The following is an 18,733-nucleotide window of genomic DNA, read 5'->3' as shown; positions in this document are numbered from 1 at the left end:
ATAAATCTATATATTAGATCAAATAAATTAGCAAAAGTGACTAAACAAAGGGTCATGAACATTCACTCACGCACATATATTAATGGGAAACAATGTTACCAAGAAATCATTAAAAAAAAAAAAAAACTTTTTTCATTTTAAAATAATTTTGTTCTTTATCTGGACACTTGTCCCAGGCTAGACTGGAGGTTTTCTTTCTCCGTTCTTTCCTACCAATGCCCGTCAGAATGGAGATTCTTGTAATTTTGCTTTTAATCTAATATAATATAAGGCTCCAGTCGTTTACTGATAAAAAATAAATAAAAATTGTTCTTTATCTTAAATGACCAAAATGGATCAATATAAAGTGGTTTTAACTTTGGAGTTGGTGAATTCGGTTGAAGAAGAGGTGATGCTTGATCATTATTGGGGTAGTTCTCGGTTGTAATTTCACCTAAGGAACTCAGTGACTGAAGGAACTTGGTTAAGCTTATGGTGGTCAGTTGATATTCTGCTCGGTGGAACTACTGCTCAGTGATGCTTGTGAGAGCTTGGTGGATGTGCATACTAAGTGTGGTCAATGGTTGATGTTGATGCTCAGTGGTTTGGCTCATCAACTGGGTGTTTTTGAGAGATTTGACCAACTGACTTGGTGTATTTAATAGGTATAACATGTGATTGTGATGTGGATCGATCATGGGATAAGTGTGGACCTATTTAGGGTCTTGTTTCTTTCTTCTATGTTTATTTAATGATTGTTCTAAGACGACTAAGGCATGTTATGTTTATTTGGGTTCTAGCTGATTCTATTTGCAACAAGTCGACTTGTGGCTATGCAAGTATAAAATGAGGGGTTGGGTAGTGTTGTAAGTAGTGAGGAAGTAGCAGAGATTCAAGAAGGAATATGGAGTTGTGAATTGTGCATAGAGCTAATAGCTGAGTGTGGACTTAGGAAACAAGAATGTTGCTTGGTGGCTTGTGAGCACAAGTTTAGATTTCGCTTGGTGCTTCTACCAGATTGTTGTGTTGTTATGGATCAGGGCTAGCTAGGGTTGAGTGTATTTGGATCTTGTGAGATCTTATAGAATTGTTACACTAATTGCTTTGTATTTGGTCATAATCAAGAAGGCCTTACAGCCTAGCACATTGCATGTAATCAATTATTTGATAAATAAAGAGTTGGTGTCTATCAGATCTTGTATTTGTGTCGTGTTTCCGTTGTTTGGTTGTTTGCTAGGGGATTGGTCATCTCCATTGGGAGTTCACTCGGCCTTGCACTGTGTCACTCTCGCAATGCCTTGTTTGAAATAGGATTTCCCTTTGAAACACCATCAAAACTCACTTTATCCACTTGATTTTGGCTCCTACCACTTCACTCTCCATAAAATTGAAAATTATCATATTTTCTAATGTTATTCACAAGAAAATATAATTATTAAACATTTAAAAAATAAATAAATAATATAAGAAATCTCATATAAATAATATATTTTAATAATAATAAATAATATAAACACACTAAGGTTTATGAAACTATATATAATACTAAATATAATTCAAAAATAAAAGAATAGCTACAAATTATTGTTTGTGAATATTTCTTCATAAATGTGTTAATAAAAAATGAATGTAAGGCTCTGACACCATAAGGGATGAGGTCAGGATCGTGCCCCGGGTGATTTCGACAGTGTGGATGCCCCTCAATCCTTGGCTCTAAGCCGAAGAGGTTTCAGGCACGCATGGGCCCATATCGGGTTCCTAAATCTTCAAGTAGTGGCCTTCGCTGGTTGGTAGCTCGCAAGCCTCGTGCCTCATTAGACTGCCTCGCAAGTTTGAACCCTCCATTAAAAATAATAAAAATAATCGAATAAAACCAGAAGTAATAATAAAAAATAATTTTCATTGCAGTGAGGTATGCCAAATGAATAACCCTTGCACAAATCTTAAACCAAAATGCCCCCAAGGACACACTATCGCATGCCCACAAGAAATTGGACTATAAAATGTAGCTCCCTTATCCGTCTCCTTCAGCTGCTTGAGTTGTGTCAGCTATCTTCTGCTAACCCATGGCCTCATCATTCTCCATTGTGAAATCGTCACACTCTACTCCATTTTATTTGCATTCCTCCAGAAGTCTAGCGTCTTCCCCTTTACACACAGCTCTCTCACCATCATCTTCTTTCAAAACGTATCAGACTTCTCAATTGGTTTTCCAACCGCTGTCAACGACATGGTCCCGAAGACAAAAACCATTCATAGTCACGGCCATGGCTCCTCCTCCAAAACAGTCTGGCAAGGCGAAAAAAGGTAATCTTGTCATAGCCTCTATCTTTTTTTGGGGTTGTTCTATCAAAAATTATTTTTAATTTATGTTTTTAATTGTATTTGTTGCGGGTTTATCCATAGAGTAGGAGGTCCATTATCATCGCAATCTTGGAATGGCTGTGTGGTTTTTAATTTTCATTACCGATTTCAGTTCATATGTTTATTCATGTGTTGTGAGTATGTCAATTGAGGACTGTTTGCATTGATTAGACAACTCGAGGCCGAACTTTTAGTTCTTTTTTTGTTTTAATTTCATCTTTATTTCCTGTTTTCAGTTGCATGTGTTATGGCGTTGCCAGTTGAAAACTAGTTTCAGTGGTTTCTTTGTAATTGCATTTGATTTTAGTGGCTATGAAAACATTCAAATGTCTGTTTTGGGCATGTCAAATGATTATCCCATATTCCAAAAGTTGGCCAAATATTATTCACAAATCAATAATAGATTACAATATACTTGCAGAGCAAGCTTCTCAAGGTACTATCACCAACAGAGATCCAGAGGCAACTGAACAGCCATCGGACTTTCTGGATACATCACAATGCCCTCATAAAATAAAAGTACACAAAATCTCCACCGTTAGATCTATGACCTAATGATAAATGGTCAAGATTCACAATGATGAATTATATATGAAATTTTGTTTTGCCCATGTCTTCTATCTCGAAGTACTTCTCTAACTCCTAGATCCAATTTAAAAATATGTCAGGGTCAAGCTTAACTTTAAAATTAGCAATGTCCACCCTTAGTTTGGAAGGTTGTTCTTACAATGCTTTAGCCATTTCAGCCACTCCATAATTCTAATAAATTAGCAGGATTTTCCAAATTCTCTTGTTACTCTTTGGATACATCCAATTTTAATCTGGTCTCAAGATCTTTTAATTTTTTGAGCACTTCCTCAGCGTTCCTTCAAGGGCCTATATTTCTCCTGCCCCTCCTTGCCCAATTGTCACGACTCCCTTCTGGACCATCGTATAGTGCTCTGATACCAAAAACAGATGCAGACAAGGCTTCCATCCTGCAAACAGCTCTAACAGAATTTGTGAAAAGCACAAAGAAATATGAACAAACAGTCAATCCCTTATATTATTTAGCAAAATGGTTATATATAAACAAAAGTGCATTACCATCTTCCTCAGTTCTGCCATAGCTCACCCGAAACCCTTACGTGTAACCACTACGACCAATCCACTGATAATCAACAATCCAAAACAGGACTGTCGTCACAGGAAACAGGGCAGGTCCAGTTACAAGCCAAAAGTAGGGAACGCCAAAACAATAAGAGTCGTTAGTGATGCCTTCCTGGAGGTGATGTGGAAAATTGTCTATTAGGGAAATTTTTGGTTACATTATAATAGAATATTAGTTTTAGTAGAGTGGCTTGAATTGATTTTGTTGTATTTTTACAATTAAAACATTTCTGGGTAACTTTTGTCAGTCATGTTTTCAAACCAATGCTGTGACCATTCAACAGAGTGCTAGAATTAGTGATTTTATTGTTTTTTTTAACAGTAGAAACTCCCCTTAGATTTCCCTTTCAGTTCTTAATTATGCGTGTGCATTGTGATGTTATTGATTTGTTCTTCTACTAGATAAGCACTATTAGACAGTGTCCGGCAACCATATGTTTAATTCTGTGTGTTGTGGGTATCCCAATGGAGGACCATTTTTCCTAATATACAATCAAACCATTTCTGGGTAGCATTTTTCAATCATATTCTCAATTATACGTGTTTTTGCCATTTGGGTATGCCAATGGAGTACCAGTTTGTAATTAACAAAAACAATTCTTTGGATAAAAATTTTCAATCATTTACATAAATATGTGTGGCACATATGTCAATGGCATATTCATTTTGAACTTTTATAGTGATTTTACTATTTTGTTTTGACCAATAATAAAATATGTTAATTTTTGCGTCATGTTTTCAGTTTTAATCAACATGTATTGTGGGTATTTGTATACTTGATAGGAAACCAGTTTCCTATTTTTTTTAACAATGAAAACACCTGTTATATAATAATTTCAATCACGTGTCTTGGGTTGATCATTTGAACACCAAATTTCATGCTTACCTTGTGTTTGTTTTTATTTTTTAACAATTGGAAGACTCTTCAGGAATGTTTTATGTTCATTTTTTCAGTTGTGTTGTGGAAATGCTCGTGGGCTACTAGTTTTGTGGTTTCTAGTGAATTTTTCCTTTGCCTCGCGAAATAAAGAACACCCACTGGTAGGATTTTCTTCATGTTTTTAATCATATGTCTTCTAGGCAGGCCATTAGAGAACCATTTTTCCTGGTTTTCCTTGTGTGATTTTTTTTCCAAATTAAAAACATTCATTGAGTAACATTTTTGTTATTTAATGTTAGATTTTCAGCTGGTAAGATACAGGGTCCAAACCTCAAATACACTTTGTTTTTGTTAGCTGCCTGGGCTTGATCTTTGCTGTTGGAGTTCTCCAACACAGGTTACACATGCAGATAATCCAGGTAATCCTGTGTAGTGCTGTCAATGAGGGGAATCACAAAGCTCTGTAAAGGGTAATGTCCCAATGGGCTCACCTCTGTGTAGCAGACAATGGTAATGTCTTGCCCAGTCAATTTTGTCTTGTGGGTATTTAAATAGAGCACCGTTTCTTTGTTTTCTTTGTGTTTTGTTTAATTCAAGGAAACAACATTTGAGTAACAATTTCGATTTACACTGCCAAATATATGTCATCTGGGCATGTCAATAGAGTACCAGTTTTCTTGGTTTCCATATAAGTTTGATCTTTTTTCATAAAAGAAATACCCATGGCTGGTATTTATCTATAGTGGCTTTAATATTTTGGGGATATGCTTGTTTCACTTGCTCTTGAGTATTCTGGGCAGTACTTGTTGCTATTTTTCTCAGTTTATTAATAACAGTATTTTTGGGTTTGCTTTTGGTAGTTATAATGCTTAAGTGATAAACTTGTGCATTTATTGTAAACAGTGATCGGAGTAGTAAAGTTGGCACTAGATGCTGGCAAGGCAACTCCAGCTCCTCCTGTCGGTCCAGCACTGGGATCTAAAGGTGTAAATATCATGGCCTTCTGCAAGGAGTACAATGCCAAGACCTCGGACAAGGCTGGATATGTCATTCCTGTTGAAATTACAATATACGACGTGAGTGTTAGAACTTCATGGTTTTCTTTTCAAAATCATGTTATAATTTTTTTCATAATTTGAGTTTGGGTATATTATTTGTTTTGGGTTTTTGAGCAATATTTGAATCCATTGTGGCAAATGATCCATCTGGAATAGCAGAGATGAAACTGTTGGGTTTCCATTATTTGCAAGGCTGGTTTAATTTTGTGTGTGATGAAGATAAATCCGTGGGTACTGGGAACACTCTGTCTCCAGAGACCAGTCTGTGTTCTCAGCAGGAGAAGTTTTTGCATCCAAGCTTTGAGCTCTGGCATCCTAATAAGAATGGGTTGGTGTTTGAGACCCATACCCACCAGCTCAATAAAACTAAATCAGAAGTTCTCAGTTAGTAGTAGAAAAACGAAAATAAAATAAATATGTAGCACTGAACTAAAATGTCAGCTATCTTTGCTGATATTTGTAACAGTTGGCTGTTTCCTTCTCCATCCAGAATCCTCCTCCTATTCTTGATTTTACTGATTGTGAAAGAAATCATGACAAATTAATTGGTGGTGGTATATGGACCCCTTGATCTATCTCCATTGTTAAAATTACATATATGACATGGATTTCGTTATCAGCATCCTCTTTATTTTCCCAATTCTTGCTATTTTGCCCAGGAAGCATGTATGCATATTTTCTTTGCTGTTGCTGAGAATCGTCAGATATTAAGATTTTTTGAATTATCTTAGAATGCCTGCATTTAAAATTTGTTTCACATACTCAAAGTTATTTGAATTCATTTATCATCAGTGACTTTGTATTTCATTTTATTTTTAAAATGTAATCTAAATCAAAAGAATCACAAAACAATTAACTTCTTGGGAAAAGTATCTACTAGCACTTTTGTTCGTCTATATTAATTACTTTTTGGTGTTGAACCATGGGATCACTCACCGAATCACTTATCATCAAGTTTCATCTTTCGGACAAGATGTTCAATCATTTCTTTTAATCTCAAATATTATTGACAGGAAGAGAGTTCCATCCCTGGGTGCATTTGTTTCCAATTAATTAATTTTTTTATACTGCATCATTTTTCTTTATCTGTCATAATTTACTAATTTGTCTTTTTGTTTTTGCTCCCATATTTCCTGTGTTACTCATACAAGGTAAAAATGGACTTGTTCTTAGAGCTCCAGTAGAGTTTTAAACAGTGAGTGGTGTTCTGGCATTTCCAGCTGTTGCCTTGAGTCTTTAACCCCCATGACTGATTGCACTTGCATCCAGAACTTATGCTCTGGAACTTTTTGATGAATATATTGGGAATTTTTGTGTTACTACTTTAAGGACATCAGGGCTTCCTCTTCATAGAAAATCATAGTTGTCTTTTTTAATATGCTCTATCCATTATTTCCTTGGAGATAAAAGGATTTCCTATTCACATAAAGATGCATATTTGCTATTGTTTTAAACATTTTGCAAATAATGGTTTATCTGGCTTGACAACAGGATAAGAGCTTCACTTTCATTCTGAAGACTCCTCCAGCCTCAGTTCTGCTAAAAAAGGCTGCAGGTAATATTTTCTAGTTTTGGTTGCAAGTCTTTCTTTAATGTATTGTTTAGGTGGTATTGTTTGCTTCAACCAACAAATGCTTCAGATAAACAAATGGATGCAGCCACATCTAAAAAGTTGCAGTTATTATTTCTTTTAGTTCTTCCAATGGTGGTGCTTGCGGTATAGCTTATGTTAAATTTATTGCAACTAAATTGCCTGAGTTTATTGTGTATGGTGATATCAAGTATTGATAAATTTCTACTTTAACTTATTTAGCGCATTCACATTTCATTTTGATTTGTTGTATGTGCACAGTGGTTTGAACTTTGAACATTCATATGAGATCCAAAGCATTTTGAACTGTTCACAAAGGCTTGTAATATGTATCATTGCATCATTGCTTCATGCTGAGCAGTTCATGTTTTAAAATTTTAAATGTGTTTCAACTTTCATCTCGAAATAAATAGAAGGCTGCTGAGGATTCATCCATTCGGAAAAAAGGGAAATACAACTAAATTTATGTGAAATTACGAAATTAAACTAAATACAACCAAATTTATGTGAAATTATGAAATTAAACTAACTGCCTCTATTTAGGATTCATCCATTTAACACAAATAGAAATACAGCAGAAGGAAAATCAACATTTCCTTAAAGACTGCCTCAAAAGCTAAGCTTAGTGCCTTACTTTTGTAGGCAAAACCTTATAAGCCTGCAAAGTAGAACTGAGACAATTGAACAGATACTACCTATTGAAAAATCATGAAGGCAGCTTGCTGAAATGGCTCAGTGGAACAGTTACGAGATGTATGTAAGAATTTCAATCAATTATAGGGGATTGTCTACTGCTAAAACTTCTCTTTGAGGCTAAGAATGGCACCCTTCACATTCTCACAGCATAGAAGCAAAGTTATCAGATGGACATGGACTCGGCATGAACAAGATCCAGAGTTATAAATGCTCAGATACAACCTCCCACCAGACAATAATGTAATGCAAGCTTCTGCCATGTCCTAAAATATATGCCGATCCTTGTCTTTTCACCCATCTTTTAAATGAAAGTAGGATTCTCTATAAAAAAAATGATGCAACTTTTAGTCTATGATGTCATCCTTTTGGAGTTCATGCTCTTGGTAACTGTTAATCTAGATAAATGTGTCATATATTTCCATTCCCAGATACATAATGGTGTCAGATGGACATTGACTCAGCATGAACACATAGCCAGAGTTACAATGCTCAGATGTAGCCTCCTGCCAAACAACATTGTATGGTAGCTTCTTTTACATCCTAGAAGGTATGCCAATTGTTGTCTTCTCAATACAACCTTCTGCAAAAAAATGATGCAACTGGCAGTCTACGATGTTATCTTTTTGTAGTTCTTTATGCCCTTGCTAACCATTGATCTAGGTAACTTTTGTTATATGTTACCATTGCCATAAACACTCTTTCTTTCATACTTCTCCCTGTAACCTTACCATGGCAACCTTAAGGGATTTTTTATTTTCCTATCTGATTTCGTATCAAGAAAAAATTCCAAAGTTGTGACTCTTCTTTGTTATACATTGTTGTTACTGGTTTTCTACCCTGTAACCTTCGATTTGGGTTTGATTCATTTCTAATTCAGGTTTGGGGTTTTATTAGCTATGGGACAAATTTTTCCAAATCAAGGAATAGATTCAAGAAATTAATGTGAGCCCTTGGAAACCCAAACTGATTAAATTCACTTTGTAAGTCCTAGTATCAATTTGATAAATAGTGATAAGCTCATTACTATTCCTTACAGTGAATTTCATAGTGGGCCATCATTGTGATATTGCTATCAGGATTTAACTGTGTAGTTTTTGAGTCAAACTTGAATAATACTAGCTATCTGGTTGTCAATTAACCCTCTATTTTAATATTTCAAATATTTACAAAGTTCAATTCAGAATATATATCACAAGCCAGTTCACCATTCAATGGTAAATCCTGACTGATAGGTTTCTTTTGCTCCCTTGTAAGCTACTAGTAGTAGCTTCATGCTTATCAAGACAGACTATCAGAGGATCTGTAATGACTTGAAATAAATTGCTGTTGAAGCTATAAGGAAACTCCTGTTGTCCCAATTGTTGTTAAGTTGGAAAGCAGTGGATTCAAAGAATTTGAAATAAATTGAATTACATCAGCAAGAAAACATAAACAGGGGAAGCTTTAAATCTCCACAATAGCCATGTATGCATCCACTGGCTGAAAGAGGGATCATGGACTGCATTCCACATGTTCATCTGTGCTTTCCTTGCTATGGTAGGAATGAGGTTTTCCATTTAACCCATTTGATTGGCCATAACTTTTGAGCTTATTTGAATGTTTCTTGTGTTTTTTTTTCTAGGATCATTTTTGCAAATGTAATAACATTGCCAATGTGATTGATGATTTCCAAATGCAGTTTTGGATCTCATATAAATATGAGAAGAGGAGACATGTCTCTTTAGTTAACTATATGTATAACTCACTTTTAAGCATATATGTAATATTAATATATTAACCATATATGTAATATATTTATAATATTATATTATTATATAATAAAATATAATGTATAATATATAATATATATTATTTTTATCAATAATATAATACATAAAACAATGTTCATATAAATCATGAATACAAATACTCAATGTAATGAGTATATCACTTTGACTGATGCTATACTTCAACACTCCCTCTTAGCAAGGGAGAAGTGACAAAAAAATATTTTATGAGATATCTATATCAAGGATATCTATACACAACATATTATCTGACTTTAACACTCTGAAATAGTGACTTGTCAAAAAACTAGAATCACAATATTATGAACACTATCATAACATATATTATGATCTCTAATTGTCTGAAACAATATCTAGAGTAATCATAATGCTTTCATTATCAATGACTTCGACGTATCTAGAACCAAATTGTCATAATAACAAGACTATCATTTGCAAGATTGTCATCTTACAAAAATTACCTTTTGTCTATTCGTTATCATGATTTCCAGCACTCTGGGACAACATAATGAAGTCTGTCATGATAACAGGTCTACCATTTATAAGATCGTCATCTTATAATGGTTACCTTCTATTTATATATGTCAATGAAAGTCGATGAAAGATCGTCACCTTTCATTACATATCATATGTGAAATAGTAACCACCATGAACCAAGTCAGAGGGTGGTGCAAAGGCTTTCACCTCAATTCTCTCTCATAGAGAAAAATGCATTACAAGGAATTTCACTTATAACTTCTTCTCATAGAGAAAATATCATTCACAAAGGATTGTATCTCAAATTCTCTCGCTGAACATCGATCTTGGGAAGTCAGGTCCTCTAGTTACTTCCTCAGAAATTCTCTTCACCCAAGGACACCTGTCGAACTCACTTTGAATCAATTGTCTGATTTTTTGGTGATAATTCATCACTTCCTTATGATATACATAGGAGTAGGCCTATCACATTATGCAGTCACCCACATGTATTTCTACACTCCCTCTAAGTATCAATCTTCTAAACTCCTGCATTGCTTTAGAAGAAGTGTCATACTCCCTCTTAATGTAGAAGAATCTCATAATCTCAATCATCAAAGATGTTTGCTTCAAGAGCCTCACTTTATCCATCTTGATCATCAGGTTCTTTGGAGCTACTATCATTAGCTTGAGTTTGCACAATATTTGGTAGTAAAGTACCAACCTTCTTTTCTTATCTACACATGAAGATTCAGAAACTATCTTCTTAGATTATTTGAGAATAGAACATCTCCCTTCTAAAGAAGGTTCAAGTGAGAATGGAACATTTGATTATTATTCCGCCCCACAATGCAAAATTCCACTCATTCTTATATTGTATTGTATCAAATATGATAACTTCTTTCTAAGTTCTAACTTGCTCTTTTAATCCATTGAAAATCCAACCATTCATTTAGCTTAATAGTAGAAGTGAACACAAATTCATCCACAATACGCCAATATCTTGATTGAGTATGATTGTGCCACTTGAATGACTCTACAACTCATATGTCAAGTATCATGTATTATTTATTGTAGATGGTTCAATTGAAGTCACCACTTTCATATGATGCACACAAGGGGTAGGCCCATTAAAATCACATAGTTGCATGAATTACAGTCCTCTTGACTGTTACAATTTATCAATCATTGAAGATTCTACCACAACATGATTTACTCCCTCTAAATCAATATGATCGAGATCACTGAAGGTTGATGAAACCGTATCCTCTATTTTCTCCCTCTCTTTCAAGGTTGTAGCTGATGAAATGTCAAATGTATGGTTCCCTCTTAATCTCAATCTTCTTCTTCCTGTAATAACATTCTTAGAGGAAAAGATCAAGGAAAATAATTCTTATAGTACATATAGAAATATAAATAAGAATGTTAGTATTTTAACTCATGCCATAACAAAAATACTTAGTGATGTATATAAGTCAGAATATAAGTATATACTTCATCTTTACCTTTTGTATTCTCATAATGAGTCTCTTTTATGGTTATCAAACATTATATAGATTTACAAATATCACTTTGAATAAATGTTCATATGTAAATACACATTTTACAATATTCAATACAAAGCATATTATATAGTCATTAACTTAATAATGTAGAGGAACATCTAACCAAATATATATGTGTATATTATTCAATAATAATATCAAGAAGAACATACGTTAACACATTTTACAATATTCAATACAAAGCATATTATATATTCATTAAATTAATAATTTAGAGGAACATCTAATAAAAAATGTGTATATTATTCAATAATAATATCAAGAAGAACATACATCAACACATTTTACAATATTCAATACAAAGCATATTATATATTCATTAAATTAGTAATGTAGAGAAACATCTAATAAAATATATATGTGTATATTATTCAATAATAATATCAAGAACATATGTTAAACTCACCTTTATAATCATGTGCCTTCATCCATGTCGGCATCCTTCGCTGTGGCAATTGAGATTTTATTATAGATTACAGCCATTCCCATTTTCTATAATCCACTCATTCCTCTTGGATATAACAACCTAAAGATTGGAACATACGAGTTAGATGTATCAACCAAGCACGTGACCTTTCGTCTTTCTGATTTTGAAGATCATGTCGCCTCTGAAGTCTAAAGTCTAATGACCCACATCACAACACCTTTCTTTGGGCCTTTTTCCATATCACACGACTCCCTAATTTGTGAATTTCCAGTAGTGTTACATATATCTTCATATATATAGAACGCTTTACTGTAAATGGCTTTATCCACTTCTATATTACTACGACAATCTTTGATAGGATGGATATGCATTTGGTAGTTGTTATTGCATACACCCAACTCGTTCCTTCCTTTTGTTTTGAGCATATGAATCAAATCGTATGAATCTTCCTCTCCAGTATCGTGGTGTTATAAAGAATTCTTAGGTTTTCTTTGTTAGTATTGTCTGCCTCTATTCTCTGTACTCAGCTTTCCATTTCTCTAATTTTGTGGACCAATAGCCATTCCTTCTTTGTATAGAAGACACTGACTATACATCTTTGTTCAATACTTTCCATGGGGTAGCATGACTATTCACGATCTCTGCCACATTGTTGACGATTGGGTCCGACATTATTATCATTGTCTTGTTTCATAGAATATCAGGTCGCTTGCATTTGTGAGATGTTGGGTAGACATTTCTGCAACCCATTGCTACCTTGGACATTTCGTAGGATCCATTGCATTATGAATTTGGCATTCCACTATCATGTATTCAATGTACTTATGGGTCTCGTTAGTAAAGTGTCACCCCTAATTTCGTTCTTTTATCCCTCTGTTTATGCAGAATCAACATTCAATGCCATTTACTCCACTTCTATCATTGATAATTGTATCCTCATAAATCTATAGACATACTCTTCTATCATTGATAATTGTATCCTCATAAATCTATAGACATACTGGTATTTACGCATGTAAGTCATTCACAATTTCATTATCCTACATACTTATTGCCTTTGTTTCCAATTTCCATTTGACGTTTTATTGTGCGAGAATACTAAGCAAAGTTGTGGACTTTGCTTACACGCAAACAATGGTGTTTGTTTAACTCGAGAATTTGAATTCTCTTCAACATATTGCTTCTGTGTACAGGATTGTTCCATTCGCATCTGTTAGTGTAATTTCCCAAGTGTAGTATACTACTAAATGTTGTGAGTCCTATATGCTCTTTATATTCCACATTTGCAGCTTGGTGCTTTGATACCATGTTGTATTTTCTAGGATCGTTTCTGCAAATGTAATAACATTGCCAATGTGATTGATGATTTCCAAATGCAGATTTAGATCTCATATAAATATGAGAAGAGGAGACATATCTCTTCAAGAGACATGTCCCTATAGTTAATCATCTTTAGTTAACTATATGTATAATTCACCTTTAAGCATATATGTATATTAATATATTAACCGTATATATACATATATAATATATATTATTCTTATCAATAATGTAAGACATAAAACAGTGTTCATATATATCATAAATACAAATACTCAATGTAATGAGTATATCACTTCGACTAATGCTATACTTCAACACCTTGCATGAGTGGAAAATCATCAAGGTAAATGGCAACACACTCAAATTGGGTCCTGCTTTGCTTACCCAGAGCATCTACTTATTTGGAACATGTGAGCTAGTGACCTTTCATCACTAGAGGCGAAGTTTCACTACGGGTTGCACATCTTTTCTGGTTTAGATAGAACCAGAATTCGGAAGGAACCTTATTCTCCAGAGGAGCAGCTTAGTTTCATATGGGATTGCTCTGTTTTAGCCTTACGGTGATTGGGTCCATTACCCACTCATAATGACACGTTAGTTTATATTCATTTCACAGATTCCCTTTTTAATTTTTTTTTCAAGATTAAGATTAGAGATTTTTAATTTCTAATCCCCATCAACACACAAACAAGTTGGTTGCTGGTCAATTCCATTACTAAATGAATTTTCTTAATTTTTTCTTTCTACATTCATAGCATGAAGGTCATTCATTGGAGTGTAGATGAAAGGAAATGTGCAGCCATGATAAATTATTTCTACATTACACCATATGAGCAATCAGAAAAATATGCAAACAAGTATCCAGAATCCACAATGCAATATAGCAGACAAACATACCATCAAGATGACACAAGATGTAATAAAGTCTTCACGATGGGAAAAATGACACTTAGATGTATTTCATGAACAAAGGTTACAATATAATATATAGTATATACTACAGGCTCAAATCATTAAAAGCAGTCACACGCTCAATGTATTCTTTCATGATTAAAGTTTACAATCTAGCAAATACAATAGTCTCCATGAATACTGTTAAATGTCAAGCTCTCTAATTGCTGTCCACATGAACAAGCAAACGAGAATCATCTAATTACACATGCCAATCCATGCTTCCTCTCCTTGCATATGCAACTTGCAAGAGATAACCCAATCTTATTCAACAAGCCAAAGGTTACGATAACCAACTTCAACAACTATTGATATGCTTTCCTTTATAGAAATAACTATAAGTTTGCACATTACCACTAAGTGGTATTACATAAGCCATGTCTCCCTCATTTTTTTTAGCATTAGCTTTTCCAAATATTAATTTTTTTTTTCTAATGTGCAACCCATGTTAAATATGTTTCCCAACATTACATATATCATCTCATGTCCCCTTCTTCAAATAGTATTAGTTAATAAACAATAATAATTAAATTATAACTATAAAAGAATATGAAAAAAGAAAAATAAAATTAATAATTAAATTATAACTATAAAAGAATATGAAAAAAGAAAAATAAAATTAGTTAAGTTAAACAAAAGGTCAAATGTCATGAATGAAAAAGTTGTGTCTCCTTCAAATGAAAGCTATAAAAGGGAGAGATAAGAACTTCATTTGAAAAAAGGGGAGGAAGAAAGGGGGGAGCATAAGAATTAAGGAGGTATTGAGGGAAAGGAAAGCGTTGTAATTATGAAGGCTGTAACTATTTGAAAGGGTTATGATTATGAACGGTTGTAACTCTTCGAAAGAGGATCAACTATGAATGGTCATAACTTGCTAAAAGACATACATGATGAAGAGGGGTGACCTCTCCCTCGCATGAGAAGATATAAAGGAGGAGGAGGATCAAAAGGAAGGGGAAAAAAGGAGTAGAGGAGATCTAGAGAAGACTCAGAGCATAAGTGTAAGGAGGGATTCTAAATAAGAATTGAGAAGGAAATAAAAAATAAAAAGAATGTATGCAGATCTTAAATGGCAGTAGTAAAGATAGATTTGATTAGTGAGAGATAGGTGAAGATTATATACGGAGTAAGAGGGGCAATAGTTGTCAAACAAATGTATCTTATCATAACCAAAGAGTGTAACCCTTTCATAAAGGCATGGACAAATGGAAGGATGTGTTTCCCTATAGTCAAAGGGAATATTAAGGAGGAGAAGGATTCATTTGGAGTAAAAAAAAGGGGAAATCAATTGGGAGAATAATATATTATTCTCAAAGGAAAGAATGAAAAGTAGTATTAATACCTCATAAGATAGGTAAGTGCTGCAGTAGAATGGACCTTGCTGCATCATGCAAAGGCAACAGATAAATCCTGCAGTGGAATGGGCCATGCTACATCATACAAAGGCAAAAGCCTTGTTGTGGATTGGGCATGAGCTACATCCTCTCTCTCTCAACCTTCCCTATATAAACAAGGTCTCACATGTAAATTCCATTGTATTGCAGAGATTGCATAGGCGCATCAAATTTTTTTTTTGATAGGTAATGAGCCAAAGCTTAGATTAATTATTATTTGTAGGAATTATTTACTGTTATATTTTAAGCTTGAGTAAACTCGAACCCAAGACCTCCTAGATAAGAGGCTCACAATTTACTGTTGTGTTGTAGGCCCTTGCCTAAGCATATGCGCATCATTGATCGTACTGATCTAATATATTTTGCATACACTAGTGCAATTTTTTGTATTTGCTTTTCTCCCTTGTAGAAGGTTTTCATTTTGGTATTTGTAGGTGATCTTCAGAGTTTTGAGCAACTCTTTAAAAGCTCAGACATTGTTCATCTCTTAAATTTGTTTATATCTAAATTAGGGTTTTGAAAACTAAAGAAATCTTGTTTATGGTAGGAATGTCAGTGGGGTTCACAGGGTTGAGAAACTTTCAAGTTGGAGTTAAACAGATGCATTCTCTATGCGGTTGAGGAAATAAAAGTCCTTAGTAAGCAGGGTTAACTTTCTATTGAGAGTGATGGACAAATATGGCTCTTTTTTAATATTTTTGAGGAAAACAGAAATGTCTTGATCCTGGTCCTGGATAAAAACAGTCACTATCCTTTTAAAGTGCTTTTATCCTTGGTACATGGTAGAGTTAACTTCTGTATGTCCATTTCATATCATTTTCCAGAGTTAGTACCAGCTTAGCCAGATTTTAACATAAAAACTCAAAAACTGGCAAATATTATTAAAAAACCTTGAAAATTGTTTGAAAATCACCAAAAAGAGAATTTCCCTGTATAGAGCCATTGATCTAGCACATAGAGTTGTCATAGATGATGCTGCACCGCTTGGGGGAGACATAGAGCAGGTGGGAAAACAGACCCTACACCAAGGTGAAATGCTATGTGAGAAGTGGAACCACGTCCAGCAGATCACATTTTATTCCAGCTTCTACTGCAGGTCTGCAACAGTGCCCTTTGAGTTGTGCTAGCTAAGTCTTATACGTTCCTTTCCATGAGATCCATGCTGGGAAATAGTAACTTCTTGTTTGTCTTTCTTTGTTTTTCTTGCTTTTACTCCTCTATGGGAATATACATGCAGCACGTACGTCTGTTTATGGCCTACACATATATGTCCTGCAAGTTTAAACTTAAAACAGCATCCCTTGATTTTGTAAAATACCAGCCTTTGGCTTCTTCTTTGGTGGAATAAATGCAATTAAGTAGTGCAATAGAAATTGTGGAATTGATGAACTTAATTTATTTTAATATTTTATATCAAAGAATATTCAATTAATGTGATGCACAAATTATAAACCAGTACCTTAAAAGTCATGGAAAGCGATCACAACTTGTGTTGCAAACATTTGGGTCTTGAATGTGATGGATATGATTTTTTAATTTTCATGTTACATTTTGTGAGTACCATCAGCTATTTAACTTTAATGTTGGAGCTAAATAATAAATATTATACTAGAATGTGTTGCCCTTACTGAACAGCAAGATGTTCAAATTTAAAATTCCTATATTTGATTACATATGTTTCTATTTTAAATACTGTTTTACAACATAAATAATTAAATACTGCTAGGATAACTTGTCAAAGTCATCTTTTACACATTTCTTCTTGGTTCTGCCTCTGGAGTACTGTCTGGGTTGCAAGGGCTTTGAATACCAATCAAAGTTCATAAGTGCCACACAATAACTGAGATGGCTCAATGAAGAGGCTTCTTATAGTTGTTGCAATTGATATTTATAATTTTCTTTGAGATTCCTTACAGGAGTTGAAAAAGGGTCCAGTGATCCTGTGAAGGAGAAAGTAGGGAAGATAACTATTGAACAACTACGTGCTATTGCAGTCGAGAAGCTTCCAGATTTGAACTGTTCCACAATTGAATCAGCTATGAGAGTTATTGCAGGGACAGCAGGAAATATGGGCATTGACATTGATCCTCCTATTCTTGAACGCAAAAAGAAGGAAATTTTGTAGTTGGAGAGGATTTTTTTTGCATTCTAATGTATTGATTTTCTGGTTACATAATGTCATCTGCTGTAACTTTCTCCTGATAAAATTCAGTGCCATGAGTAAAATCTTTTCTCGTTACACAGTAATTTACCAAGAAACAGCATTTTCCTTCTGTACAATTTTTTGATAAGTTATCATGTTTTTGCAGAGGAAGAAGTTTTATAGGGATTAAATGAACCAATAGAGATTTAACAGTAAAATTTTAATTTTGAACATTTCATAACTGGCTGGAATGTTAAAAAATTGCTCTCCATAATTAAATTGCTGATGTTGTGCTCATAATCAATCCTAGCCCATACCAATACAGGCAACCTATTTTGTTTAAGATATATACCAACCTTCCCCAGACCAAGTTGCATTACTTAAGAGTTCATGAGCGTTCAACTCTAAACAATGTATTGTAAGGGGATGATATACTTCATTTAACATATAAATTCTTGGCTTCACAGACGCATCGTTGAGACTGATTTAGTCTCAGTATAATCCCCGACTTAGAACAGAGGTCCATCTTAGCAACCTAGTCTGGTAATTCCACAGAAGGCAAGCTAGGCTATGGAGTTTCCTGAATGCCCTTGATTATTTTCCTCTCAAAATGGCAGGAGTATAGACTTCTTCACAAAAATGGATTGCTTTCTCTTTCAAAAAAGCTTTTTGCTTAAACAGCCATAAACTAAGAAGCAAGGCCTCTCTGCATACCTGCTAATCTAAATGGAGATTTTCCTTATAACTCCTAAGATTACTGAAGAGTCTTAAGTGGAGCTTTAGGAATCTGCAGGACAGAGAGGAGTTTACTCCAGATCTGTGTAGAAATTTGACATGTTATAAATGGTTGTTAATGCTCCATGATAATAATAAAAGTTTCTCTTTCAATGTATATGTATATGATCAATGAATTAGGAGCACTACCCCCAATACAAATCGGTGATCATACAAACATTATTAAATGGGCATG

The 18,733-nt window shown here is 34.1% G+C and overlaps 1 protein-coding gene across 1 annotated transcript; it reads left to right on the top strand.

Moving 5' to 3' along the window:
- The first annotated feature begins 2,008 nt into the window (after positions 1-2,008).
- PRPL11 (plastid ribosomal protein l11) lies at positions 2,009-17,900 on the top strand. Its single transcript, XM_089830378.1, has 4 exons — positions 2,009-2,286; positions 5,276-5,448; positions 6,922-6,985; positions 17,537-17,900. Exons 1-4 carry the CDS (start codon positions 2,046-2,048, stop codon positions 17,743-17,745), a joined length of 687 nt encoding a protein of 228 aa, XP_089686504.1. The 5' UTR covers positions 2,009-2,045; the 3' UTR covers positions 17,746-17,900.
- The last annotated feature ends 833 nt before the right edge of the window (positions 17,901-18,733 follow it).

The sequence above is a fragment of the Cupressus sempervirens genome, chromosome 5 (assembly GCF_028749045.1).
Source record: "Cupressus sempervirens isolate cs-2001-9-10 chromosome 5, ASM2874904v1, whole genome shotgun sequence".
Lineage (NCBI taxonomy): Eukaryota > Viridiplantae > Streptophyta > Pinopsida > Cupressales > Cupressaceae > Cupressus > Cupressus sempervirens.
The sequence above is the reverse complement of the archived record's forward strand: the minus strand, read 5'-3'. Positions and strand labels throughout refer to the sequence as shown.

Bases quoted from the DNA above. Each gene is read 5' to 3' on its own strand.
- PRPL11 (XM_089830378.1), top strand. From the start codon at position 2,046: ATGGCCTCATCATTCTCCATTGTGAAATCGTCACACTCTACTCCATTT. The intron at 2,287-5,275 runs GTAATCTTGTCA...TATTGTAAACAG, and splicing joins GTCTGGCAAGGCGAAAAAAG to TGATCGGAGTAGTAAAGTTG. The intron at 6,986-17,536 runs GTAATATTTTCT...GATTCCTTACAG, and splicing joins TCTGCTAAAAAAGGCTGCAG to GAGTTGAAAAAGGGTCCAGT.